A 26,662-nucleotide genomic window follows, 5' to 3' on the forward strand; every position below is an offset into this window, starting at 1 on the left:
ATGATCTCACAAAAGATGTTTCCTCTTAGTGGCTCCATCCTTTTTATATATATATATATATATATATATATATATATATATATATATATATATATAATGATGGTGGTGATGATGACAATGATATTATTATTATTCATATATGTGCCGGATGAGGACATTTGGAGGGATGATGAGGACATTTGGAGGGATGATGTTTTATCGTATGTGAACGTACCTTGCTTTGACCTTGTTTGCAATGCTCTTGATGAGCCTTGGTTCGCTTTTTTGGGTTTTGTGAACTAGCTTAGAACATGGTAAGCCAGAGTTGAAGCACCGAGCTTGAGGCCAGGCTTTTTCGTTGTTTATGAGGTGCAAGTGTAAAGTTGAATGAGTAGGAGATCAGAAATTTTCACTTGCTTCTCCATTTGTTCCTTTATTGTTGCTCTCCTTCCCATGTTATATTCCGTGATTTTTTTATTTTTGATGCAATACATATGTTCTATGAATTAGTCTAGTAATCATTTCCTTCTCCATTTTTGGGAATCCAAAAGGAGTTTGGCAAGATCCTACCAGTTTAACGAGAAAAACATGTGATTAATATAGCCTTCAAATTCTTTTAGTTATCCTTTTTATGTTAAACATACAGTAATATTAATTTGAATGAAAGAGATTAAGAGAACAACTATCTACGTTTTTGTATATAATAACTTTCATTCCCAAGTAAGGTTGTTTCTCCCAAATTTTACTAGAAAAATTTAATAACCCAAAGTTCTGACTCAAAACCACCTCTTAACTTGCTCAAATTTTTTATTAAGTGGTGTGAGATAATGCCATCAAAAAGAGAAAAACTCCTCCTGTAGTAATTACTTGGAACAGACCGATTATGGGGCATTCAATCATCATTAGTGAGACGTTAGGATGGACCCTTATCTTTGGGAAAGAAGAACAATGGTATTCTAGATAAGTAGAAAGCAGTACTTCTCTATGAAGAAAACAGGGATCGATAAATTTCTATTTAGTAGTCGAAGACTTTAAAGAGCAATTGGAAGCCATTTGATATTTGAATTAGGTCCTCATTTGACTGAAAATATGGAGGCAACATTATTGCTCGAGTTGGGAGAAAAAAAAGACAAGAAAGAAGGAAAGGAGTTGCTGTGGAACCCAAAATTTCTTTTGCTCCCTTGCTAACATCCCACTCGTTTGTTTCTCAAGAAGAAGAGCCATCTCCAAAAGGCTTTATTTCCGGTACAAAGAGACTTGGTTTATTCTAATTGGTGAATTGGCTAGAGTTTTATTTCACACTAGTAAATATATGTTATCTACAGTTTACGAGCTTCACACATTTGGGTGAAGGATAGTTTTATAACAGTTGTTAACTGAGCTTTTTGATAATCGTAGGCGATATCCATTATTATAGGATTGTTAGAGAATATTGAGATCCATGTCTATTGTTAAAGTTTCATGTGTTTTGAAAGGATAATAGCACTGTCGGACTTGATAGCTTTTTTCGTGGCTGAGCATTCAGGATCCATATTATGGGACACTATAGCTGATTTACCTAATCAATTTTTAGGCATTTTATTTTTTGATTCTCGAAGATATATTTATTCATGTTCAATTTAATATAATGCATCCGTCTTATCACCAAAAAAAAAAAAAAAAGATTGGTGCTATGCTACCCTAGCATCCAACGATGTGGATGTATCTAATTTTGGTCATGCAACTAAGGCCCAGTCCAATTAAGGAATGTTGTAAGCTAATTTGATGATGAAGTATCTCAATAATTGTAGTCAGGACCTTGGTGTGAATCTCACATTCATTGTGGTCACAAAGCTTCAATTATTAGATTTCCATGAGACCAAGACTCATTTATGTAATTGGATGCATAGCTTGCCCAAGTCATGATCAAAGATAATGTATTCTTTTATGCTACGATACGAGGCACATTTTGCACCGAAATGTGTTTCTCCTGGCATATCCTCATCATTTTCTTCACTTAGATCATCTTGTTGTTGTGATTGGTCTAATCAATATGGCCATTTGATTAGAACCAAAAAAAAAAAAAAAAGGGAGAATAAATGACACCTGTCCAACCACCGCTAAATTCACTAATTTTATGAGGTTGTTGATGATTGGCACCATGACATTTAGTTTTGGGATGACAGTTGGTTCGGATTGGATCAGATTAGATATTGATTGGATCAAAAATTTATTAATTCAAATCTAATTTATTTATTAAATAGATCAAAAATTAAAACTAAATTAGATCAATTTATTAAACAGATAATATAATCTTTATTAATAATTTGATTGGAACAAAAAAAAAAAAGAATAAATATCATCATCCCATCTATGCTATATTCACTAATTCTGAGTGGGATGATTGGCACCATAATATTTAGTTAGGGATGGTGATCAGCTTGATATGGATCGGATCAAAAATTCATCAACTTGAAACGAAGCTTTATTTATTAAATAGATTAATAATTTATATTTGAATATAATCTATTCATTAAACAAATAATCCGACCCTCATGAGCCATGTGAATCCTTTCTGCCACCGTTGAAAATGGACCTTAAACAAAAAACAAAGCAGAACTCAAACTAATCGAGTCTAAACAAGTCTGAAGTGATGTGAACCCTACAACCTAACAACCCTGAAAGAAACCTCAGTTCCGGGTCTTAGCAAACCGTGGACCATTTGTAACCCTGACCCACAAACCCTCAAGTTTTGGCCCACCAAAACAGGACACCTCCACGTTAGTCCAACGTGCCCAAGCCCAAGCCCTCATTCTAAACGCGGTCCCCCAACGGAGACAGCAACCCTTGGATCCAAAGCCCACCAAAAGAGGCGCCCGAATATTCACCAACATTTTAACTTCTCTCTCCTTCAAATCTTTTCCATGAGCCTCCGCTCCAAGTTCGCCGCCTTCTTCAGGAAAGCCCGTTCCCTCGCCGGGGCCGCCTCCGCTGCCACCATCCCCTCCTCCCCCGCCGTCGCCGCCGCCCCACCGCCTCCCAAGGCGTTCTCCACCTCCGCCATGGACGACTCCAATGCCGCCGCACCCACGACCCTGCGCACCCGCCTCTGCATCATCGGCAGCGGCCCCGCCGCCCACACGGCGGCGATCTACGCCGCGCGAGCCGAGCTCAAGCCCATCATGTTCGAGGGCTGGATGGCCAACGACATCGCCGCCGGCGGCCAGCTCACCACCACCACCGACGTCGAGAACTTCCCCGGATTCCCGGAGGGCATCCTCGGCTTCGAGCTCATGGACCGCTGCCGCGCCCAGTCGATCCGCTTCGGCACGCACATCCTCTCCGAGACCGTCACCGCCGTCGACCTCGCCGTCCGCCCCTTCCGTGTCCTCTCCTCCTCCACCACCGTCGTGGCGGACGCCCTGATCGTCTCCACCGGCGCCGTCGCTCGCCGCCTTCACTTCCCCGGAGCCGACGACTTCTGGAACCGCGGCATCTCCGCCTGCGCCGTCTGCGACGGCGCCGCCCCCATCTTCCGGAATCGCCCCATTGCGGTCGTTGGCGGCGGCGACTCCGCCATGGAGGAGGCCAACTTCCTCACCAAGTACGGCTCTAGGGTTTATGTCGTGCACCGCCGGGACGCCTTTAGGGCATCGAAGATCATGCAGGCGAGGGCGCTTGGGAACCCCAAGATCGAAGTTATCTGGAACTCGGAGGTGGTGGAGGCCTACGGGGAGGGGGAGAACGGGCCCCTGGGGGGAGTGAAGGTGAGGAACGTGGTAACCGGAGAGGTCTCGGATCTCAAGGTCTCCGGACTCTTCTTCGCCATCGGGCACGAGCCCGCCACCAAGTTCCTTGGGGGGCAGCTGGAGCTGGACTCCGACGGATACATCGTGACGAAGCCCGGGAGCACACAGACGAGCGTGAAGGGAGTGTTTGCTGCCGGAGATGTGCAGGACAAGAAGTATCGGCAGGCGATTACCGCCGCTGGCACAGGTTTGTGCTTAAAAATCTCACTTTTATTACTTCTTTGTTCAGATGTACTAGTTTATGCCGTGAAAAACGGAATTTTTGGAAAATGGGTTTCGCTCAATGAATGGTTTCTATCGATGAATAGCCTGAGTTTGGATTTGTAAGATGAGTTCAATTCTATCTGTATATTAGAGCTTCTTTGCTAAGCGGGTCCTGTTTCTTATGCTTGTGATTGAAGCCATGTTATTTAGTTTAAGTTTTCAGGTCAGAGAGTGGATTGACATCATCTTATGCACTCTAACTTGGTATTGATCTAGTTAGATTTTCCATCTTAATGTTGTTCTGCTCAATGATATCCTGCTTACCATTGAATTTCTGATTGTTTTTCATGTCTCCTAGTTATTCTGCTCAATGGTATTTGGCATATCAAGTTCTGACTTAAAGTGCAGATCTACTTGCTGTGGAAGTTGACATAGTTGTCATCTATGAAGGTAGCTTCTGCAGCTATGAAACTACATCTAACCGTTGCTGCAACAGATTGTATCCTTGATCCTCTGTGCAGTCCTCAACCCAAATTTTAGATATTTCATGGGAAGTACTAGAAGAACTGGAAATCATTTGCCACCAATATTTCCTGAAATTACAAGCCATTGTTCTCGTTTGAAAGCCCTAAATGGATGACAAACCAAAAATTCCCTTTTTCCTCATTACAGTTCAATTATCTCTGACACCTGCATTTTAGTAAGAATGTGATCCATTGACGGAAGGAGTAAAGAACTGTTAGTGAGTCTGTCTGCTCCTGGTTCCCCATATAAGACTTCTTGACAATGTATACTTCACGCCGCCATCCTTCTTTCACCACTTTTCATGACTATCTTGTTCTGAAAGTAGACCTGCCAATTCATCCTCTCCTGTGGAAGTACCGTGCACCTTCTCAATTTTATTATTTCATGAGGCCTTCTCATTTACAATTACCAATAGTCTAACTTGAACTGTGGGTCTGCCTTAACTCCCACATGGGTCATTTTATAGCCGTCCGACATGTCTGGTCTACCTAAATTGAGAATAGGGTTATACTTGATATAGAAAATTGTTTCATCTTGGAAAGCTGTGGTCAAATTCTGTTATATTGTGACTCAAAATATATAATTAAATTTTTGTTGATCCCCTGATTGTAGTGAAATGATATTGGGTTATTGTAAACATTTACAATAAATAATATCGAATATAATCATGTCTTGGAATTTAAAATTAAATTTTCAATGTGCTTTGATATTTTCCAAAATTTTTCCTCCAGTTTTTTCCATTCTTGAAAATATATTTTGCTTGTGATATTATGCATCCACCATGCATATAGTATGGTGTATGCATTGGTTTCAGAATAGAACAGTATGACATTTACTATTAGAAGTTGAACTGTTAGTTCACACAATAGCTGACATGGATATTTCGACTCTTAATATGTTTGTCAGTGGAGGAATCTAAACAGCAATTACAGCTTCCCATGCCAAATCCCCACATAAGAGTTGGCTAATAATGATGGACTCCAAACAACACAAATAAAAAGAAAATTCAGCCTCTCAATTTTTTTTCCTTAACTTGAAAACTATATGTTAAACTTCCAGAAATATCCTCATGGAGTTATGCCCTTCTCAGCCCTGTTCTATCTCTCCATGCCCTTTGCTCAATGCTTCAACCTTTCCCTAGTTTCCTTTTCCCTCTTGTGGGGGATTGGCCCACTTGGATTTAAAGCCTTTTCTAAGACGAGAGGGTGACAGAGGTGGCTTTTGCTGTAGGCTGCTTGCAAGTCAGCATAAGTCTATCTCTGTGACTGTGGAGTCACCACTGCTAACCTGGTACTGTTGCCTTTCATGATATTTGCAATTACGTGCAATGCTTGCACTGCAATAGGTCATCGAGGCATACCTGATGGATTTGTTGGAAAATACTTAATGTCTTCCATGCCAAGCATGTCACAATAATGCCCAAGGATTTTCAGCTGTCTGAAGATTTAGGATTGTTTCAGTGTGAGCTCAGCCATTGTGACATTTGCAGCTTTTGTTTGGCTTTTAGTAAAGGTTGTAGAACTTTCTTTTGCGTTTGAATGGTACTCCATGGAACAAGAGTTGTAATTGCTGTAGCAGGTAGATGATGTTGGATGCTGCTCTGGTTTTTTATGCCATGTCTTACCAAAACGAAAATGGTGACTCATTGTGTTGAGTATATTTTGGTATCAGTTCATCTGTCTTCCTCTATTTTCTTGTTCCTGGTTCACTTATTGGATCCACAAGAACTACTTGTAAAACCAATGGTATGATGACCACCATAATTACAATAGCAAGGAACTTTCCATGGTTCATGAGCAGCACTGGTAGTCAGGTTTGCTTTATGAGACAGCTGCACAGCTTATGCTCTATTATTGCGGGGTAGCTGTCCCTGACCTTCTGTATAGGAGGAAGGTGGCACGCATAGAGACGCATAGGCAAACCATTGAAGTTTAGATAAGACTGATTACTCTATCTGATCTATTATTTTTACCTGCACGCTTCTTTGGACTTGTTTGGTTATTCGTCTCCCTCTGACATGGCACGCAATTGGCATGTCCTTTTATATGAAACCTTTTGATGAAAGTGACGCCCTTTTGAGAGTAATCAAAACACTTCATTCATCCAATCCAAACTATTAATGAATTTTAATTTAAGATCTCTTTATAGATATTGTGACACTGCTATGGATGGCTAATTGTGATTTTTGTTTTGCTCATTTCATGCTTCTTTTGCATTGAACTGGCAGCTTCGCAGTGACCGTGATAAAGATTTTCCCCCTCTTATATGATCTTTTGGGATGGATGTTTTGTATCTACTAAATGTCTTTTTGGTTATAGTAATCATATTTTAAAAGAAAGGTAACTATAGTACCATATCAGGCTCAATATGTAGATTCCTATTTGGCTATAAGGTACCACCAGTTATGCTTGCTTGACTGGAAATCATCCTCTGTATCGTGTAATTTTTTGTTAAAAGGAAGGTTGGGCAATGTGGTCCCCCAAGAGCCCCGTAATGGACTGCTCATATTTGAAAGAATTGCATACCTTTTTTTTTTTGCTGAAAGTAAAGAATTGCATACTATTGTTGTGCTGGTTTTATAAGGTTGTTGTCCCTGTATAACTTGATATCATGTGTATCTGGTATTGTATTTTAGTGTCCGAAAATGGTACATCTTGTTTTTTCTTACTTTAAAATGGAAGATAAAGTGCATTGATACATTTAGGCATGATCAGGTTTGCACTTTATTTTAACTTTACAGAAAATCAATGTGATGAGTAGGATGCATGATTTATTTAGTTTTCCATTTTATTGGGAAATGGAGATTGTTCTTCGAGGAAGATTTTAAATTCAAAAATTTAGCTATGACTTCCAAGATTTTCTTCGATGGAGAGTATTAGGGTGCAACCTAGCTCGGTTGTTAATGTCACTATACCTTGGATACAAATGACCTAGTTTTGAATCCAATCCTCATCCCGATTGGATGGGCTTCCTTGCATCCTAGTTTTCAAGAAGAGTTCCATGGAAAGTATCAAGTCATAGGGCCAATCCAAGTATTGACACGTCTATATTGCTAGTACAAGAAGCCAAAGAAAGAAAAAAAAGACTTGCAGTATAGCTTATGAGAGAAGGGATTAAGCTTTATGAAATATCCTTTATCAGAATCTACCTTAGCATTTCTGGCAAATAGCAGCAAGGCGAAGCAATGCTCTTGGGCTAAAAAGATGGCACAAGTGTTAGTACTTTTGAGTTGCTAAGAGATGGTCACATAGCAATGCAATGTTTATGGGCAAAGTGGTTCCACAAATGTCATTTTATGGAGGTTGCTGAGAGATGAATTCCTGGTTGGTGATTTTCAAATGCTACACAAACAAGACCAGGGACCCATGCATTAGGCAGGAATGACCCTCCCTTCTAGAATGCAGGGATACCACACAGAATATTTGAAAGCAATTTCTTTTTGCGAAAGCCTGCTCCACTTTTTCCATCACCACCATCAATTTTCTTCCTCCAATTCATCTTCTTGGTGCTTATAATGGATTGCCTTTTGTTGTGAGCATATTTGCCTTTTTTTCATCTCTTATTCAACCTCCATTTGTGATATTCTCTTCAAATTTAGTTTTCTTGAATCATAGTGTTAACATTATAATTTTCAAAAAAACTAGTCTATGTTATCTATAAATATTTCTTTTTTACAGCATTTACTTTTTCTTGCCGTTAGAACTATCACTTTGTTCTTATCTTATCCTCTGGCTATTCTTTTACTTGAATGTGATGTCTTCCCTTGGAACAGCTACATCCTCTGGTAAGTTTAATGAAAAAAAAAAAAAAAAACCCACCGTGCATTCATAGGCGTAAGACGTATTTCTCTTGTAATGTACACATATAGATCGCAAGCCCTATTAATGTTCTTTACATACCTGGCTCTTCTAAGTGATGCCATTGATTTGTGAAAAAAATAGACTAATGTGAAGGAGATTTATAGGCTAGAAGGTTAGATGGTACTATGCTTCTGGGATCTGATTTAGTTAATTTTAAGCGCCATTTCTGATAAATTTTCCATTGAAACACCTGCAAGAGTGCGTACATTCTGCAATCTGCATTTATCATTCCCTACAATATCCAATAATCATTGCAGCGTTTAAGCTAATATATTGCTGTTCAACAATCATGGTAGGATGCATGGCGGCTTTGGATGCTGAACACTACCTGCAGGAGATTGGAGCTCAGGAGGGAAAGACCGATTGACTATGTTTTAATGATGTTGCCAACCCTCGAGAGAGTCCAACAGTGGTGGCAAAGGCTAATCTTTAAGACTCAGCATTTGCTTGCTGATTTCTTGCGGCAGTTGTTACCAGGTCTTAGCAATGGATGCTTTCATTTTTTTTATTTATACAATTTGATTAAGCATCCAAGTTCTGTTGACTCATGTCCAGATACTTACTTTTGGATATTGAGAAGTTGATGTTCCTCCAAGTGCAGGTCATTGTATCTTGAAGAATTATTTTTTTCATGAAAATAGCTACGTTGCAAAAATAAAAAATAAAAAATCCCGAATTGTTTGCTTTTATCAGTTTGCATTGCATCTCTGCTCGGAAGATACCTGCAGCATTATTCTGAGTCTCGTAATACTACTCTGGTTCTGTGTGTATTTCATGCTTCTGTGGAAATGCCTTGATATGAGGAATGAGTAAGATACAAGGTTTCAGCTCATGGCTTTGTTACTTTTGATTATTGACACATGGGCCCTAGAATTTCTCTTTCAACAAGTGTGATAAACTATATCACTATCATCTCAGATAAATGGATGAAACATGCTAAAAATAAGGAACGACTCCCAGACAACCAGAAGGGTTTAGCATCCACTGTCAGGCGAGTTACAAATGGATGAGGAATTCTAAAACGAGGAAGGACTAACAGACCACTAGAAGAAACAGAATTTAGCACCTATATTGTGGGCATTGCAGTTTCAGGCATAGATTTCTTAATAGGATATACGCTGCAGGTGGCTGCATTTGAGATAGACGACAATGCTGTTCTGCAGATGGTGGCGCATCTCAAAATCATTCTATCTATTATTATTCGATTTATTTTTCGGGGAACTTAACATCCGGTTCCACGGGCCTCTGCTTGCATGATATAAAAATCTCTCTCACCATTCTTCTGAAGTTTTCTAGTTTCTTATCAGGTGGTTATTTAGGGATCCCGTTGCCGAGACCATGGGTGGAGACTGACAGGAGGTAGGCTATTGTAGCCCAGCACCGCCTCAAAAAAAAAAAAAAAAAAAAATGAGAGAGTTCCATCAAATGAGGAGGGATGGGATGGGGAGGTTGAGCACGTTAGGTTAGGAACTTTTTTTAGCCGATGAAGGCGTGGATGGAGAAGGGTAGAGTTGGAATTTCAGAATGAGGAGGGAAGACATAGGATCGGATGTTAAGGTAGTGTTTGATAGCGAAAATGGTATTTATGAAATAGAAATATCAATTTCTCAGAATATTTATTCATCACTCCGAATCTAATTTTGTGTTTGGTTGAAAAACTGCGGGGTTCATCGGGAATAAGATGATGTTATTTTCTAATTTAGAATAAGATAAAATTTTTTCTCGTGATAAATCTAGAATATGCTATTTCATGATCTAATATGAAATAACTTAAATCAGATAAAAAAATAAAATATAATTAATATATTTTTGATTGAAATTATTAAACTCATGAGTTCTATCGTCATTTCATAATATGTTGAAAAAAATAAGATGAAATAAATTTTTATTTCATCTTATTTCTGCCAACCAAATACTACCTAAAAGAATAATAACTCTGTGGGATGGCAATTACGCAGTCAGTCAACAGGAACCTTCCATTGCAGCGGGGCTCATGGAAGGACTACTAATTAAATACTCCATCGCCGCAGCAGATGCAACAGGAATGAGTGGTTGGGACTTGGAAGCAATGACACGAGTGGACGGACGATGCTGTGCGTAACCAATTTTAAATGGTTTCCAACGTGAGAAGGATTGCTTGTTGCTTCTTCTGATCACGTTCATTTGATTCCCTCGCATTTTAAATTAGTATCAGTTGAGATAGGGATACGAACAAATTATACTGCTCGGTGCTATTCGAATTTGATTTAAATTTAAATTAATTTAATTTAAATTTAAATTTATTCGATATAATTATTATTAAATTTGAATTGATAAATTGAGATAAAAAAATAAGTTGTTGCTTCTTTCTATCATCTTCATTTAATTTTTTTGAATTTTGAATTAATGTTGATTGAGATAGGGAAGTAAACAAATCAAATTACAAATGAGCTATTAGAGCTCGGCTCAAATCCAAATCAATTAGACTCGGTTATTATTGAGTTCGAGTAATTTGAATAATTTTTCGAATCGAATTCGAATGACAAAATAATTGATTTAAAAGTTCATTATATATATATATATTAATAATATTATTTTTATTTTTAACAGATATATTATTAGGTTAAGACTCGAATTTAAATTCGAGTATGGCTCGATTAATATTTGAATATCAATTTTATGAAGATATATTTTCTAAATATACGGAAATGCATGAATATCTTATGCACAATTAAAATGAAAGCATAGTCCATCATCTATCCTAAAAGAAGGGAAAAGTTGGTTTTTGGTATGTTGGAATGGAAACTGCTGTCTAGGATGCATAGCAATGGCCATATAACCTCTATATAGGGTAGCATCTTTTGCGCGAAAGAAGGATTCACCTACAATCATGCGAATCCACCATTGGATCATCTACCATGCCAGTCTCAAAGCAATTTGAACTCCATTATCCACCCATCTACATAGATCTCAAAGCAAGTGTCTATGATCTAACAGTCACCAGCGTGAAGCGAGTCGTATCCTTCGCATGAACAATATGACGACGATCCCTCTCGTATGGGACTTAGAATGCTGCGGTTGCTCTTTTGGTGCCTGGGATTACACACGCACACCTTCACAAGACTGCAAAGAGTTCATGAATTTGCTTTTGATGGATCTCTTAGGAACAACCAGCTGGGAGGAGCTGGTTTTGTTAATAGAGACCACTATATGGGCGTATTACTTTGGTTGTTTCAAGGATCTTTACGGCTAATTCAGAACCATCAGCTGAATCACGAGCTGTTTGCGAGGGGCTCGCTAATGCTATCAAAATGTAAAAAAAGATTTTAGTTGGAGGAGATTCGGCTGCAGTGGTTAATTAATTGGCTCGATGATCTCTCTCATACAGCAACTTCAATGCTGTTGCTTCATGATATTAAGCTCCTCATCTCATTTTAATCATTTTATGCTTTGGGATTACAATATGGATTCACGTTCTTCTCCTAAACCTAGTTTGTTGCCGCTGAATGCTGTTTCTTTGCTCTCCATCCAATAGCATTCTAAAAGAAAACCAAAAAAAAGGATCACGAGAGGGCGTAGTAGTGCAGCCTTTATACCGTGCTAAACTTCCCTCCATCGCCTCATATTTTGAAGACATCAACGTTTTCTTCATTGCATCGCTGATTTGCATCCTTCCTCACGTCCGGCATCATTGGATTGTGTTCTCAGCCTGCATGGTTCCTTAGAGGATCGAAGTCCATGCATGTTGTTGCTCCGTTCTTCTAATTGGATCCTTGGCAAAACCAAGCGTCAATCACAACTTAATAAAGTAAGATTTGAGGGTTGGGACGGTAAAGAGAATGATCAAGACACGCAGGTTCTGAGATTGAAATAAAGAAACCATCGGGGCTGGCTGGTCCATTTCCATGTACGTACGCATCAAATGCTCGATGTAAGTAGGTAGTCTGAGGCAGAGCCCGTCGCCGGCTGATGAGCCGGACTACTCTATTTTTTTTGAGCCAACCAGCATCGGTTTCCCTTTTTTTCCCACCGTGGCTGTTGCTGCTGCTATGATCTTCCTCCGGACAGATTTTCGCCACCATCTCCCATTGTCCAGATTTCCTCATAAAAAATAAGCTGTCCTTCCAATTTCATTTGCCATATTTGATGGACAAGAGATGGTAAAATAAATGGTAGATGTCACATCTATTTTTGTGAAAAAAAAAATAAAACAAATATCGTTAGAAAGGTTGTATTTATTTTTCTACAATGGATTACCGGTTGGATGTAATCTATAATTTTTATTTCTTGATAGAAATACCCTCACACATATTTTATAATATTGCATTAATTATATCAAACAATTGATATAAATAATGTTAATATGTCTTATAGTAATATACTATAAAAATATTAATATATCGATTAATAATATATATATATATCTAATGATATATTTAATATATTTATTAATTATCAAAAAATCTAACATGATATTTATTAGTAATTAATATATTTATTTATAATCCAAAACATAGTAAAATCTATTTCTAATAAGAAATATATTTTCTAATATATGTATAATTAATTTTAAAATATTTATTAAATCATGTAAATACTCAAAATTTGGTTGCCTATTATTGAACGAGCTTGTTGTCAAGCCGGGACCGAGCATCTATTTATTTTTGCAGAGCCCATAATTCTTCGGCTGAGCTTATTTAAGCTGACATTTTGAATGAAGTCTGAGCTCGGTTCTTTTTCTAATTGGACGAGCTCAATTGCATGCTGTCAAGTCGAGCCCAGGGTGTCGGTGTATTGGTTGGTTTATTTTCAATTATGGGCATAAGGCACATGATAACTTTAATCTAGGGTTCTATGCAGCATCCTCTTTTTGAGGTTTAAATGATTCAAAAGTGTTCACCAACTATGTTAAAACAAAAAAAATTCCAATTACGCAAATAGTTGGAGTGTTATGACTTCTACCCTCCATCATGAGGAAGGTCCATTTACAGTCTAAACACCTGATTACTTTTGTCATGCATGTGCATGATTCTTTTCTGATGAAATGGGAGGGATGTGCATGATTCTTTACTTAACAAGACGACTTGGAACTTTCTCTTTTCTCCTTTATATTTCTTTATTGTTATTTCTATGCTTCAACTTGTCAGTGTTGACCTGTGACTTTCTTATTGTTATTTTTTTTCCGCATGCCGTAAAGGTGGTGTGACTTGATGACCCTCCACCAAGGCTAGATGAGGTTCTATTTGATTCAACCTAATTATTTGTTATTTGTAGTCCTTTTTCATGACATTGTACTGCTACGCCTTAACCTTTTGACTCATATATCACCTAGGCTGGTACAAAGGTAGGTTTTTGAAAACAGTTGTATATTACAAGGCCATGCAAGTTTCTCACGTTAAGACTCTATGTTTTTGTTTCTATTTTTTATTTTTTTGGAGTAAAAGAGGTTAAGATGTTTTATAAGCAAATACATGCTACATGCTATGTTGGGTGTGATTGCTGGCATAGAGATGCGGACTAAGAGTCACAGACCTTATGAACTTGCAAATCGCAGCCATTAAGTTTGAAGCAAACAGTCAGGGGATCAGATAAGAGTGGGGAATTGTTACCGATCTTTGTAGTAGATGAGACTGGGGATGGCTAAAATTTATTCATCTGTTATGAGCTCCTCGTGAAATGATATGGCAAAGGAGGATTCATGAAGGAACAGGTTGACATAATATTTCCAACAAAATTCAACCAGCTATGTAGCATATAGCAGGGTGACAGGCATACGAGGGAATTACCTCATTGCAGTATTAGGACTTCAATATTGGAGGAATTGTGGTAATATTTTCTATTGCACTAATGCATTGCATGTAGGTGCAGTTAGAAGGATCTGCTAATTTTTCACAGAAGTGTAGACGAGAGGGATTACTCTATCCCGTCTCTTATTTTACCCGCACACTTCGTTGGATTTGTTGTTTGGTTGCTCATCTCCCTTTCTTGCATGGCACCTGATTGGGTTGTTCTTTGATATGAAATCTTTTGATCAAGGAGACACCCTTTTGAGAGTAATCTTTCTGAAGGTTTAGGGAAGCTAACAAGCCCACCCAGGTTTATCGATGGAAGGAAATCAAAGAGTAAAGTTTACAATGTGGGGCTGTTACAGTGGTGAACAGGTAAAACAGAGCCCCTTTTGAAAGTAATCAGAACACTTCATGCATCCAACACAAATAATTAATGAGCTTTAATTTATGATCTCTTTATATATACACGACTATGAATTGCTGATTGTGATTTTTGTTTTGCTTATTTCATGCTTCTTTTGCACTGAACTGGCAACTTTTCTAGTGACCAAGATAAAGATGCCCTTCATACAATTTCTAGGATGGATGTTTTGTATACACTGAATGTCTGGTTATGTTAATCATATTTTAAAAGAAATGTACTACGGAACAATATCTTACTCGATATGTAGATTCCTGGTTGGTTACGTAGGTACTGCAATTTATTCTTGCTTGTCTGGAAATCATCCTCTATACAGGCATTTCGCTAGTATTATTTTCTAAATAGGAAGGTTGGGAAATGTGGTTCTCCAAGAGTCCTGTAAATGACGGCTTATATTTGAAAGACTTGCACACTATTGTTGTGTTGGTTTTATAATATTATAGTCCTTGTATTGTTTGGTGTCACATGTTATCTTATATTGCGTTTTGGTGTCAGTATGTCTTATTTTTTCTAACATTAAAATGGAGAGTGCATTACAATGTATAGGAATGATTAGATTTACACTTTTCTTTTACTTTGCAGAAAAGCAATTGTTGGGTGGATGTCTGGTCAGGACACCACCTCCCAAAAGATCTTTTCAGTACCACGCGATGCAGCAAGAAGAAAGAAGAAACAAAATAAAAGAAAAACAATCAAAATACGTGGATCAGCCACAAAAGGGCTCGCCTCCACGGGGCATGCAAACTTCACTATGAAAAAGAAATTTTATAAGAGGAGACCTCACCCTCAACCCTTGTACACCCAATTCTCTCTCACCTGAAGTTCTCCTCACAAAAGCTCTCTCTCTCTTGGAGACCCCCCTGAATCCCTGAAGAGCCTGGCGACCGCTGTCCAGGAGCCTCCTGCTCCTTCTCTCACAGCACGTCCGCCTCTCTCTCTTCAATCGGGTTCGTACGGCTCTGTACGGCGAGAAACCCAAAATCCACACCCTCTCTGTTCGTCACAGGGCCCTTTTAAAGGGTTAAATAGAGTTTAAACCTAATTAGATTAGGTTTAAGAGTCCTAAACAAGCCAAATCAGCTTCCTGAACCGTCGGATCGTCACCGAAATCTCCCTGGGCCGTCCGATCATGCTTCGGTCCACAGAATAGTGCCGTGGACAGTGAGAAACGCATGGGAAACGCCCACGCGGTCCACAGGCCCCGCCGTGGACCGCCCGGTCCACGGTGGACCGGGGCAAAGGGGCCGCGGGCCTGGGTCGCGCGTCCAGCGCGGGCTTGGGTCGCGCGTCCCGCGCGCCGCCGCCTGTGGCTGCGCCGCTGCCGCCCGCCGCCGGTCGCCGGCGGTCCTCCACCGCCTCGATTCTCGTGCCGACTTCAAAAGCTTGTATCTCCTCCATCCGAGCTTCGTTTCAGGTGATCTTGGTCTCGTTGGACTCTATTTTTCATTGCGAACCTCGCTGTGGGCTCAATGTGAGATGAATCTCGAGATATCAAATCCTAACAATCTCCACCTCGACTCGATATTCGGCCTCCTCCAAACTTCGAGAGCTTCTGGATCTCTGCGCCCCCATGCCCTGGGGCAATCGCCTGCTGATCATGGATGGGCAAACATGGGAGTCGAGCCAGGCTGCTCGATCCCATCTCCATCGTATGCTGTGCTCCTCCTGACCTGAGACCTGCTCGGGGCATCATCCTGCGGCAATAGGAATCTCACCTTGCGACGTCGCCTCTCGTCCTCCCGAGTCTCCTGTCTCATGCCCGATCCGCCTCCTGAAGCTCCACCTCGCTCTGGGCTCCACCTGGCTCCCGATACTCCACCTCATACTGGGCTCCCTGTCAGGTAATAATGTCCTCTGCTCCCCTTCTTCCCCTCCAGCACAATCCTATCGCCGCGTAGCACCCTCAGGATTCCTCCACCAGCTACCATCCTGTAGCCTCTCGAATCCAGTCTGCTAAGTGAGATAAGATTCTGCCTGAAATCGGGTATGTATCGGACCTCCCCCAATCTCCTTACTGCACCGTCATGTGTCCTCCAGCTGACCGTCCCAATGCCTCTGATCGCACAGCTCGATCCATCCGACAGATATACAGTGCCCTCACTGTTCTCCAGGGAGTCAAACTGCTCCTCTCTGCAACATACATGATAGGGGCATGCAGAATCTAATATCCACTGCTGGAAAGAAGTAGATACCTCGTCAGATATCTCCAGGACATCTCCATCTGAATCACTGCCGGCCGTCGCTACAGCAGCCACCGTCCGATTGTTCAGTTGAGGATAATCTTTGGCTAGATGCCCCAACTCCTCACACCGGTAACACCTGATTTTGCTCAAGTCCCTCCTGGACTTAGACCGCCCTCGTTGCGATCTCTTGTCGCTCCGTTTACCGCCTCCTGCACCTCCAGAAGCTACCAAAGCTGAGCTACCGCCACCTGAGCTCGAAGCTGGGTTCTCCCTCCTAAGAACCTCATTCTGGTGTATCGCCGCGGTGACCTCATCCATCTTGATAGTGCTCTTCCCCATTAGAAGAGCAGTCACCAAGGACTCGTACGAAGAAGGAAGCGACGCCAGCAAAACCAGCGCTCTGGTCTTCTCCTCAACGTTCTCGCCAACGCTGAGAAGGTCGGTGAGGATCTTCTGGAAGTGGCTCAGATGCTCCTGCACGCTCTGTCCCTCAGTCATCCGTAGTTGGTAAAACTGCCTCCAGAGGAAAAGTGTGTTGGTGAGAGACTTCGCCATGTACAACTCCTCGAGCTTCGACCACAGCACCGTTGGGGAAGTCTCGCTCAGCACATGGATCACCACCTCATCCACCAGGTACATGCGGATGGTACTCACCGCCTGCATCTGTAGTTGTTTCCAATCCCGCACCTCCATGGTGGTCGGCTTCTCATCGCACAAGAGAGCATCGATCAACCCCTGTTGGATGAGCACGTCCTTCACCCTTGCCTGCCACAAAGAGAAATTGCTCTTATCATCAAACTTGTTGATCTCCATCTTGATTGTTCCTGTTTTCTCCATCTTCAGTCTTGCTCACCACCGCTGCAATCTGCATTCTTGTACCGCCTTGCTCTGATACCACTTGTTGGGTGGATGTCTGGCCAGGACACCACCTCCCAAGACCTTTTCAGTACCACGCGATGCAGCAGGAAGAAAGAAGAAACAAAATAAAAGAAAAATAATCAAAATACGTGGATCAGTCACAAAAGGGCTCGCCTCCATGGGGCATGCAAATTTCACTATGAAAAAGAAATTTTACAAGAGGAGACCTCACCCTCAACCCTTGTACACCCAATTCTTTCTCACCCGAAGTTCCCCTCACAAAAGCTCTCTCTCTCTTGGAGACCCCCCTGAACCCCTGAAGAGCTTGGCGACCGCTGTCCAGGAGCCTCCTGCTCCTTCTCTCACAGCACGTCAATCTCTCTCTCTTCAATCGGGTTCGTACGGCTCTGTACGGCGAGAAACCCGAAATCCACATCCCCTCTGTTCGTCACAGGGACCTTTTAAAGGGTTAAACAGAGTTTAAACCTAATTAGATTAGGTTTAAGAGTCCTAAACAGGCCAAATCAGCCTCCTGAACCGTCGGATCGTCACCGGAATCTCCCTGGGCCGTCCGATTGCGCTCCGGTCCACGGAATAGTGCCGTGGACCGCGAGAAACGCGTGGGAAACGCCCACGCGGTCCACAGGCCCCGCCGTGGACCGTCCGGTCCACGATGGACCGGGGCAAAGGGGCCGCTGGCCTGGGTCGCGCGTCCCGCGCGCCGCCGCCGCCCGCCGCCGGTCGCCGGTGGTCCTCCGCTGCCTCGATTCTCGTGCCGACTTCAAAAGCTCGTATCTCCTCCATCCGAGCTCCGTTTCAGGTGATCTTGGTCTCGTTGGACTCCATTTTTCATCGCGAACCTCGCTGTGGGCTCATTGTGGGCTGAATCTCGAGGCGTCAAATCCTAACAGCAATGTGTTGTGTAAGATGTGGCACATTACAACTTCCAAGATCCTCTTTGATGGAGAGTATTAGGGTGACAACTGGCTCAGTTGTTAAAATCACTCTATGTTGGATGCAAATGTTCTAGGTTGAAATCCCACGCTCATCCTGATTTTGGATGGTCTTCCTCACATCCTCCCAAAAAGAGTTCAATGGAGAATATTAAGTTGTAGGGTAGATCCAAGTATTAATATGTCGATATTGGTAGTGCAACAAGCCAAAAGAAAGAATGCAAAAAAAAAAAAAAAATTGCTGTATAGCTTATGAGAGAAAGAAATAACCTTTATGAAATGTCTTCTATCAGAATCTATCTTAGTTTTTCTGGGAAATAGCTATCAGATGCTGTGGACTCTGGAGGCTTGAGAAGCAATGCTCATGGGCAAAATAGATGGCACAAATGTTTGCACTTTTGAGTTGCTGAGAGATGATCACATAGCAAAGTAATGCTCATGGGCAAAGGGGTGCCACAAATGTCATGTTATGGAGGTTGCTGAGAGATGAACTCCTGGTTGGTGATTTTCAAATGCTGCACAAGCAAGACCTGGGACTGGCGCAGTAGGTGGGAATGGCCCTCTCTTATATAGGGATACCACATGGACTATTTGAAAACAGTTCTTTCATGTGCAAGCTTGCTCCACTCTTTCCATATCTTTCATCATTTTTCTTCCTCCAATTCATCATCTTCTTATTGGTTTGCCTTGTATCATCATATCACTTATGAACATAATGCACCTTTTATTATTTCTTATTCAATCTCCATTTAAGATGATAATCTCTTCAAGTTTGGATTTCTTGAATCAAAGTGTTAAACATTGTCCTCTTCAAAAAAAAAAAAAAAAAGCTTGTCAACATAATCTATAATTTTATATTTTCTTTTACAACATTTACTTTCTCTTACCATTAGTGACAGTCACTTTGTTCTCAGCGTATCCTCTGGCCATTCTTTTACTTGAATGTGATGTCTTCCCTTAGGACAGCTACATCCTCTGGTAAGTTTAATGTAAAAATAATCCACTGTGCATTCGTAGGCCTAAGCTGGATTTCTCATGTAATATGTGCATATAGATCACAAGAGCTATTAATATTCTTTACATACCTTGCTCTTCTAAGTTATGGCGACAGTTGTATGACAAAAATAGACTAATGCGAAGGAGATCATAGACTAGAAGGTTATATGATGCCATGCACTTCTGGGGTCTGATTTAGTTAATTTTAAGTGCACATTTCTGATAAATTTCCCACTGAAACACCTGCAAGAGTGTCTAGACTCTGCAATCTATATTTATCATTCCCTACAATATCCAACAACCATTGCTGCGTTTAAGCTAAGATATTGGTGTTCAACAAATATGGTAGGATGCATGGCGGCTTTGGATGCTGAACACTACCTACAGGAGATTGGAGCTTAGGAGGGAAAGACCGATTGACTATGTTTTAATGATGTTGCCAACCCTCGAGAGAGTCCAACAGTGGTGGCAAAGGCTAATCTTTAAGACTCAGCATTTGCTTGCTGATTTCTTGCGGCAGTTGTTACCAGGAGGTCTTAATAATAGACGGTGAACTTAGCGTCTGTTTCTATTTTTTATTTAGACAATTTGATTAAGCATCCGAGTTGTGTTAACTCGGTTGGTAGAGTGAGGAGCTCGATTATTAAATGTATGATTAAGTGGAGCAGAACTATTTATACTCGTGGCCACCTGTATTTTTTTTTTCCATAGATAGCTTTAGTTATGATCTGCGGAGTGCTATTATGTAGTTTCCAAGGTCCGAAGAGATTTTCTCGTGTTTGAACACCCTCATCAAGGACGATCTCGGACCGGGGTTGATACCGCCGTTTCTTGCAAGGTAGGCTATCGTTCAACTCCAGCTGGTTTTAGGACGGGGTGGTTTGAGAGATCTCTGTTGTCGAATCCCTTCGAGGTTGATGGGATGGATCCGTACTTGTAGTTTTCCAGGAGGGACTCCATTTGCCCCTGACGGTGGTGGTGTATGGAGAGGTTGGGGGTCGCATGGCGAACTTTTGCTTTCTTTCCACCAAACCGGCCGGTGTTGATCTTCCTTCGTCTTAGTGGAGAGAGGTTTGCTCCAGAGAGAGGAGGGAAGGTGCCAGGCTGAACTGTGTAGGGAGATCTTGACCGGGATGATGCCAGATGCCTTGTGAGAACAGTGGGAAGGAGGGATATTTCTCCATCTTGAATCCCCAGAGAGAAGGGTGACGATTGAGGAGATGCAATAGTATATATGAACGTCAAATGATTTTCCAGTTTTCAGGAGATACAATGGTATATATTAATGCCAAATGATTGTTCTTTCCTGTTTTTTTTTTTTTAAAAAATTGTCCAACCATTCTGCCTCTCCTTTATTAAAAAATCTCTTCAGTAGTCATGATTGACAAAATTATCCACACAAGGGACAGACCCCCAGCTCCTCTTTTGCTCCCCGTTTCCCTGTTCCTCTCCTCCTCTTAACTCGCTCCAGTGGTTAGGAAGAGGACCTCTTATTTTGTTTGCTACTGGGAGGCGTTTGGTCCCCTGCTCTGGTACACTGATGCTTCTATTCTTTGTTCTTGCCGTGGGGTTTGCATTAAAACTTGACAAGCCTCCTCTGTTGTCTTCTGTAATGTAGCGTTGTTGTTTCGGGCTCTATAGTTATTTCTCCTTTGCTTCTTGTTGCGGCCAATTCCCTCATCTGGTCGTCGAAAATGAGCACCTGTAAAAAAAAATCTACACTGATCGGAGGCGGCTCCGACGGAGATCCTCCGACGGTCAAATCAGAAAGAAAACTAGGCAACAGTGAAAAGAAAACAAGAAGCTCAACGAGAGAGGGGGAGAGAGAGAGGGAGCAAGTCCAAAAATTTCGAAGAGACCTCTAGCATTGTTGCATTCTCCGATATATATAGTGGAGCGTGGTATGGCGCCATCATTAATGACGTGGATAATTGAAGAATTGTCAACTCACTGGAGACTGTCAGAGTCGCCGTAAAGATGTCAAATCGCCGCGGGACTGTCAAATCGCTAGGATTGACCCACGCCTTAGGTGGGATAATGCCCCTAGGCGGCAGTGCCGCATGCCGTTGTCAGGACTGACAGTTTCTGACAGTCGTACGGCGTCTGGAGGAGCCGATTGATCATAGGTCGGCAGTCAATTGAGGGGCGTTGGGTGGAAATTTGGGTCCCTCCGACAGTCAGTCGGACATGTTGCGGGAGTCGGGCACCGGACCCCATAGTGCAGCCGGTTGGGAGAGAGGAAAAGATCCGTCCGACCGATGTATCATCGGTCGGTCGGCAGTCGTTGATCAGTCGGTAACGGCAGCCGTCGGTCGGTTGGTCGGCAAAGTCGGACATCGGTCATGTAGATCCGATGATGAGTCGGCGTGAGTGGGGTCGGTCGGTATTCTCCAACATTTCTGTTTCTGGGTTTCTAATAGGTTGTTTAAGTTTCAGACTCAGTAGCTCACTGTTTGGTTTTCTGTTTCTCACCCGGGCTTCGAGAAATACTAATAAGCGTCTCTCTTCTCAGTTGTTTATATTGCTGCCTTTATTTTTCTGCAAAGGTGTTTTTCTTCCTACCCTCTCACCCGGGCTTCCTACTTTTAACACTACATAGAGGTAGAAGGAGAAATGGCTGCTTGGTATAATCTGTAAACTTTCTTTCTCTTGCTTTGGTTTCAGCTTTTGGACTCTCTTTTTCGACTGGATGTCGATGGAGAGCTACGGCCACCACTTCGACAGTAGCGAAGCCCAACTACCCCCTGGTTTCTGGTTCCACCCCACTGATGAGGAGCTGATAACTTACTATCTTCTTAAGAAGGTCCTTGATAGCAGTTTCACCGGCCGAGCAATCGCTGAGATTGACCTGAACAAGTGTGAGCCTTGGGAGCTTATTTCGAGAAAATTTCTAAGCATAGCGGATCGAGGAAAAATTTATTAGGTAGACTCATTCTATAAAATTAATAAAAATTTTATATACCATTTTATTTTTTATTAATTATTAATTATATTTAATTATGATTGGCTGCGAGGTGAAGAGTAATCGATCAAAAGCTTATATTCATTTTGCCTACGATGGGGTGAGTCCACCCAATAATTTCTCGGATTGGAAGTGCACTCGAAATTACAACTTGCACGGTGGCCCAATGAAAACCACACCCTGCCATGAGACGATGCACGATGCCTCAGCTTGATCGGAAGGATGCTCAAATTTTTAGTACTAAAAATCTTTGCCACTACACAAGCAATGGGTGCTTTCAACTAGCTGACACTCTCGCTTTCCAGGACAGATGCATCTAGAACCAATCTCGCATAATTTCTTTTCTTGAACTAGTCTTTGAGAAGCCTAATTTGTTGTATTTTCCAGGCATCTTGCTTCCTCTTGGGACTTGATCTACGACGACTTTCTCCGTGGAGCATCCTTATTCAGGTCTCATGGTTCTTCAGTCAATTGGGCATACTTCTTTCTTCAGTTGATGACCAGAGAGAACAGGCCATTCTACAGGATGATTCTGAAATTGTGGAGGTTTGGTCCGATCAAGCTGCTGAGTTGACGACCCGCTTGTTGATGGAGAGGAACTAGCTTCTAGTGAATTCACAGATGTACGAGCTCCGGCCTGGGAAAAGCAGCGAACTCTAGAAGCTAGGGGCTTTTTTTTTCACCTTTGGACCGAGAAGCTCGACTAGAAAGAATTGGAGGAGAAATTTTGTCAAAGAGTGAAATTACGGCTCGAGCAGCTTGAAGCTCTGGAAGGAGATCAACTCGTCTTCCTCCTCTCTCTCCTTTTGTTTAGCAAGATAGGAGTACTCTTTCTCACTTTGCGTGAGCAAAAGCATGAAGGAGCTCACCTTCGGCTAAGCTAAAATTTTTCTTTAGCTGTCTTCTATTGTATCTGGAAGCTGGAAGTTAGAGAAGCATCAATCTTCAAGCCAGTGATCAAGAGAAGAACAGAAGGGTTTGTCTATTTTTAGGGCTTTCTATGGAAGGAGTTCAGGTTTAGCCTAATCCTACGAGTGAACAACTTGATGAAGTTCATGCACCTTTGTTGTGTCTTTTTCTGGAGTGCATTTTTGTTTTCAAAAAAATTTTGAACAAAAGGTCAAAGTCCGTCTTGTTTATTTACCACTCGTTTCTGATCCTCGGTTCAATGCCGCCATTGCCAATGTTTCTTTTGAATTTATTGCCCAAAAGCATCGAGAAAAGTCCAGCATATGGCACGTGGCATGACAAGATTGGGGCTCACAACTTGCAAATGTAAATACCGTATATATCACGTTATGCATATGCCCGACACTCGCAAAAGCCGCGTCTTGCACTACGTTAGATCCTCTCTGAAAATAAATAAGGTGTTTGGTTGGAAAAAATAATGATCCGACATCAGAATAAAAATAGATAATTTTTATTTTAATAATTTGATTAAAAAAATTTTCATTTCAATTTTAATTTTAAAATAAAATAGAAATAACTTAATTTATATAGAAACTCAATCTTTATTTTTTTCTGTAGATTCAAATTTTTATTTCAATTTCGATTTTATTTTTGATCATGAATTAAATATTTTAAAAAATTTAATTATTTCAATTTTAATTTTAAATTATTTTAATTTTAATTTTTATTTTAATTTTGATTACGAATCAAACACCCGCAGGATACGTAGCTCGTCGGAACCTATAGTTTTACGACCCGTTATTCAACCATGGTGTGCAGCAATTTTTATTTTTGTCTTTTAGTTATGATTGTTTCTTTGCACCTTCGGTCACCAACTACAAGAGAAAAGGTTTTCTGCTGTGCACCTTTGTGTGAAGCATAGTGCATCCCCCTTCTCCTCAGATGGAAAGCTCTGATAGCCCCGAGTCCTGCTTCTCCTGCACAAGCCCACGTAGAAATGAAAATGGAAGAGAGGACGGCGGCCACTCATCTATCCGCACTTTGGTGCAAGGCATGCCCATCTTCGCTTTAGGAGTGGCAGTGACTCTCGCCATGTCCAATGTCACCGGAGAAGGTGGGCAAGCTTTGACCACTCTCAGCACCGCCACCTTCACCCTCGACATGTTTGCCTTCTCTTTCATCGGCCTCTTCTCCTCTTCCCTGGCATCCATCACCTTCCGTGCCAAACTTCCCTCCATCGCCTCCTGCTTTGAAGACATCACCGTTTTCTTCATCGCATCCACTTTTGCATCGCTGATTTGCATGCTTCCTCAAGTTCGGCATCATTGGATTGTTTTCTCAGCCTGCATGGTTCCTTTGTTGCCTCTCGATCGAAGTCCATGCATGTTGTTGCTCCGTTCTTTTAATTGCTCCTCCGTGCATCATCGTCACAGCCTGTGATGTGACTGCTTACAAGCCGGCTCCCTGCCGTATGGCTGTTGCCGATATTGCTGTTTCTGCTGCTACCCTCTTTGCTGACGATGGTCTGGTGTACGGGAAGCGTTCCTTTTACTGTTAACAAGTGTGGGATGTTTACTGTGCCTTTTCCGTTTCAGGATTTCTGCTGCGTCCGACCACTTCCTTTATCATCAGTTTCAGTTTCTTTGGATGTCTGTTAGGTCTGCAGTTATATCTCTTCAGGCTGATTAATTTGCTCTACTTGTTCTTCCCTCCGGGGATTCCCTCTTGTATCTACCGCTGCTACAAGTTTATTTGCTTATGCTGTTTATGTTGGTTTGAGGCTACGGTGTTTTTGTTATATATTGCTGATTACTGGCCGGCTTTTTACAGTATAGTACTTTCGTTTGGGCCAGTTGCTCCATGCCCTTGTGTTATATTGTACTTATTTTCTTTTCTAATATAATTTCCACGTTGATGAAAAGAAAAAAAAAAAGAAAGAAAGAAGCAAGTGAATGGGAAATCCGACGAATATTTTAAGCTCACAACGGCACATAGAACGATCCTAAATATTATCACTTTGCATCGCCTTGTGTGCTAATAGGGCACATAGATACCTCTTCTCAATCAACGGCATGTACCATATATATATATACATCAATCACAGCTTAATAAATAAAACTTCTGGCAAGAGAATGATGCCATGGGATTGCAATCCCATGGGAGGGCTCTCGATGGGAGTTCGAATTCTCAGAAGGACAAGTCCTAGGGCATGCCGGATTTCGTCCAAATCCTAAGGACTTCTCTATAAAACCCTTTTCTCCTCTAAGACGTCTAGCACCGGTCTTGCCTTCAGTGGCCTCCGATTTGATCGAAAAGCCTCCCTGGATTCCCGTTGAGATTTCATGGAAAGCTAGCCACCGTCGATACCTCGCCGGAAACGTGGTAATCAACCACAAATCCCTCCTGTCATCTTCTTCCCGCCCCAAAGCCGTCGTCGTCGGCCAGATTTGCACCGGCTGTTCATGGATTTGATTGCATAGAACCCAGTTTTCGATTTCTTCCCCGGCCAGTTCCGGTCGTAATTTTTTTTTTTTTTTTTTTAAATTCCACCTGCTCCATTGTAGGCCGAGGTTCTTGCCCGAGCTCAGGTCGAGATCTCGGCCACGGCTATGATCAGAGGTAAAGGCATTCAGACAATTGATTTGTTCTCCCGTAAGTCTCACCCCATCGAATATTCAGGTTTGAAGGGTGGGTAAGTCGAGAGGTATCAAAGCAAATAATCTTCCTATTTACCGATTGGACTTCGAGCTCTAAACAGAAGGATTTACTTAGCTTGGGTTCTGAACTTCAGAGGATTAAATTATGAGTACAAAGGATAGCCATAATCTCTGTACTCTCCCTTAGTTCCAGGATTGTTGAATGGATTAACTACTGTAGAGAAGTTAAACTTACCACCATCTTGGAAGGCCTTCACAGCTTACTTCTTCAAATGGGTTCCAATGGACGATTACATGTGCTATGAGTCTGATGTATTGTGCTCATGGATACATATTGCACGTGATAAAATGCCACCAATGAGCCTAATATTTTGTACTGTTTAATATATATATATATATATATATATATATATATATATATATATACATACATACATACATACATAGGGGAAGTATCTTACTTTCTCTGCCTTCTAAAAAAAAACATTGTTTCCCTGTTAAGAAAAATTCTTATGAAACGATACTGTTAGGGTTTAGCCTATGTTGGATTTAAAATATGCAGTGCCCTTAGAAAAATGTGTTTATAAAGAAAAGATATC

The 26,662-nt window shown here is 41.4% G+C and overlaps 1 protein-coding gene across 1 annotated transcript; it reads left to right on the forward strand.

Moving 5' to 3' along the window:
• The first annotated feature begins 2,807 nt into the window (after positions 1-2,807).
• On the forward strand, positions 2,808-9,043 carry LOC140851035 (thioredoxin reductase NTRB-like). The gene is made up of 2 exons (XM_073242365.1): positions 2,808-3,954; positions 8,653-9,043. Exons 1-2 carry the CDS (start codon positions 2,883-2,885, stop codon positions 8,721-8,723), a joined length of 1,143 nt encoding a protein of 380 aa, XP_073098466.1. The 5' UTR covers positions 2,808-2,882; the 3' UTR covers positions 8,724-9,043.
• The last annotated feature ends 17,619 nt before the right edge of the window (positions 9,044-26,662 follow it).

Source organism: Elaeis guineensis, chromosome 8, assembly GCF_000442705.2.
Source record: "Elaeis guineensis isolate ETL-2024a chromosome 8, EG11, whole genome shotgun sequence".
Lineage (NCBI taxonomy): Eukaryota > Viridiplantae > Streptophyta > Magnoliopsida > Arecales > Arecaceae > Elaeis > Elaeis guineensis.

What these genes read in the sequence shown, in the direction of transcription:
- LOC140851035 (XM_073242365.1), top strand. Translation starts at nt 2,883, where the DNA reads ATGAGCCTCCGCTCCAAGTTCGCCGCCTTCTTCAGGAAAGCCCGTTCC. An exon ending in GATTACCGCCGCTGGCACAG is followed by an intron (nt 3,955 to 8,652) that starts GTTTGTGCTTAA and finishes CAATCATGGTAG; the next exon opens with GATGCATGGCGGCTTTGGAT.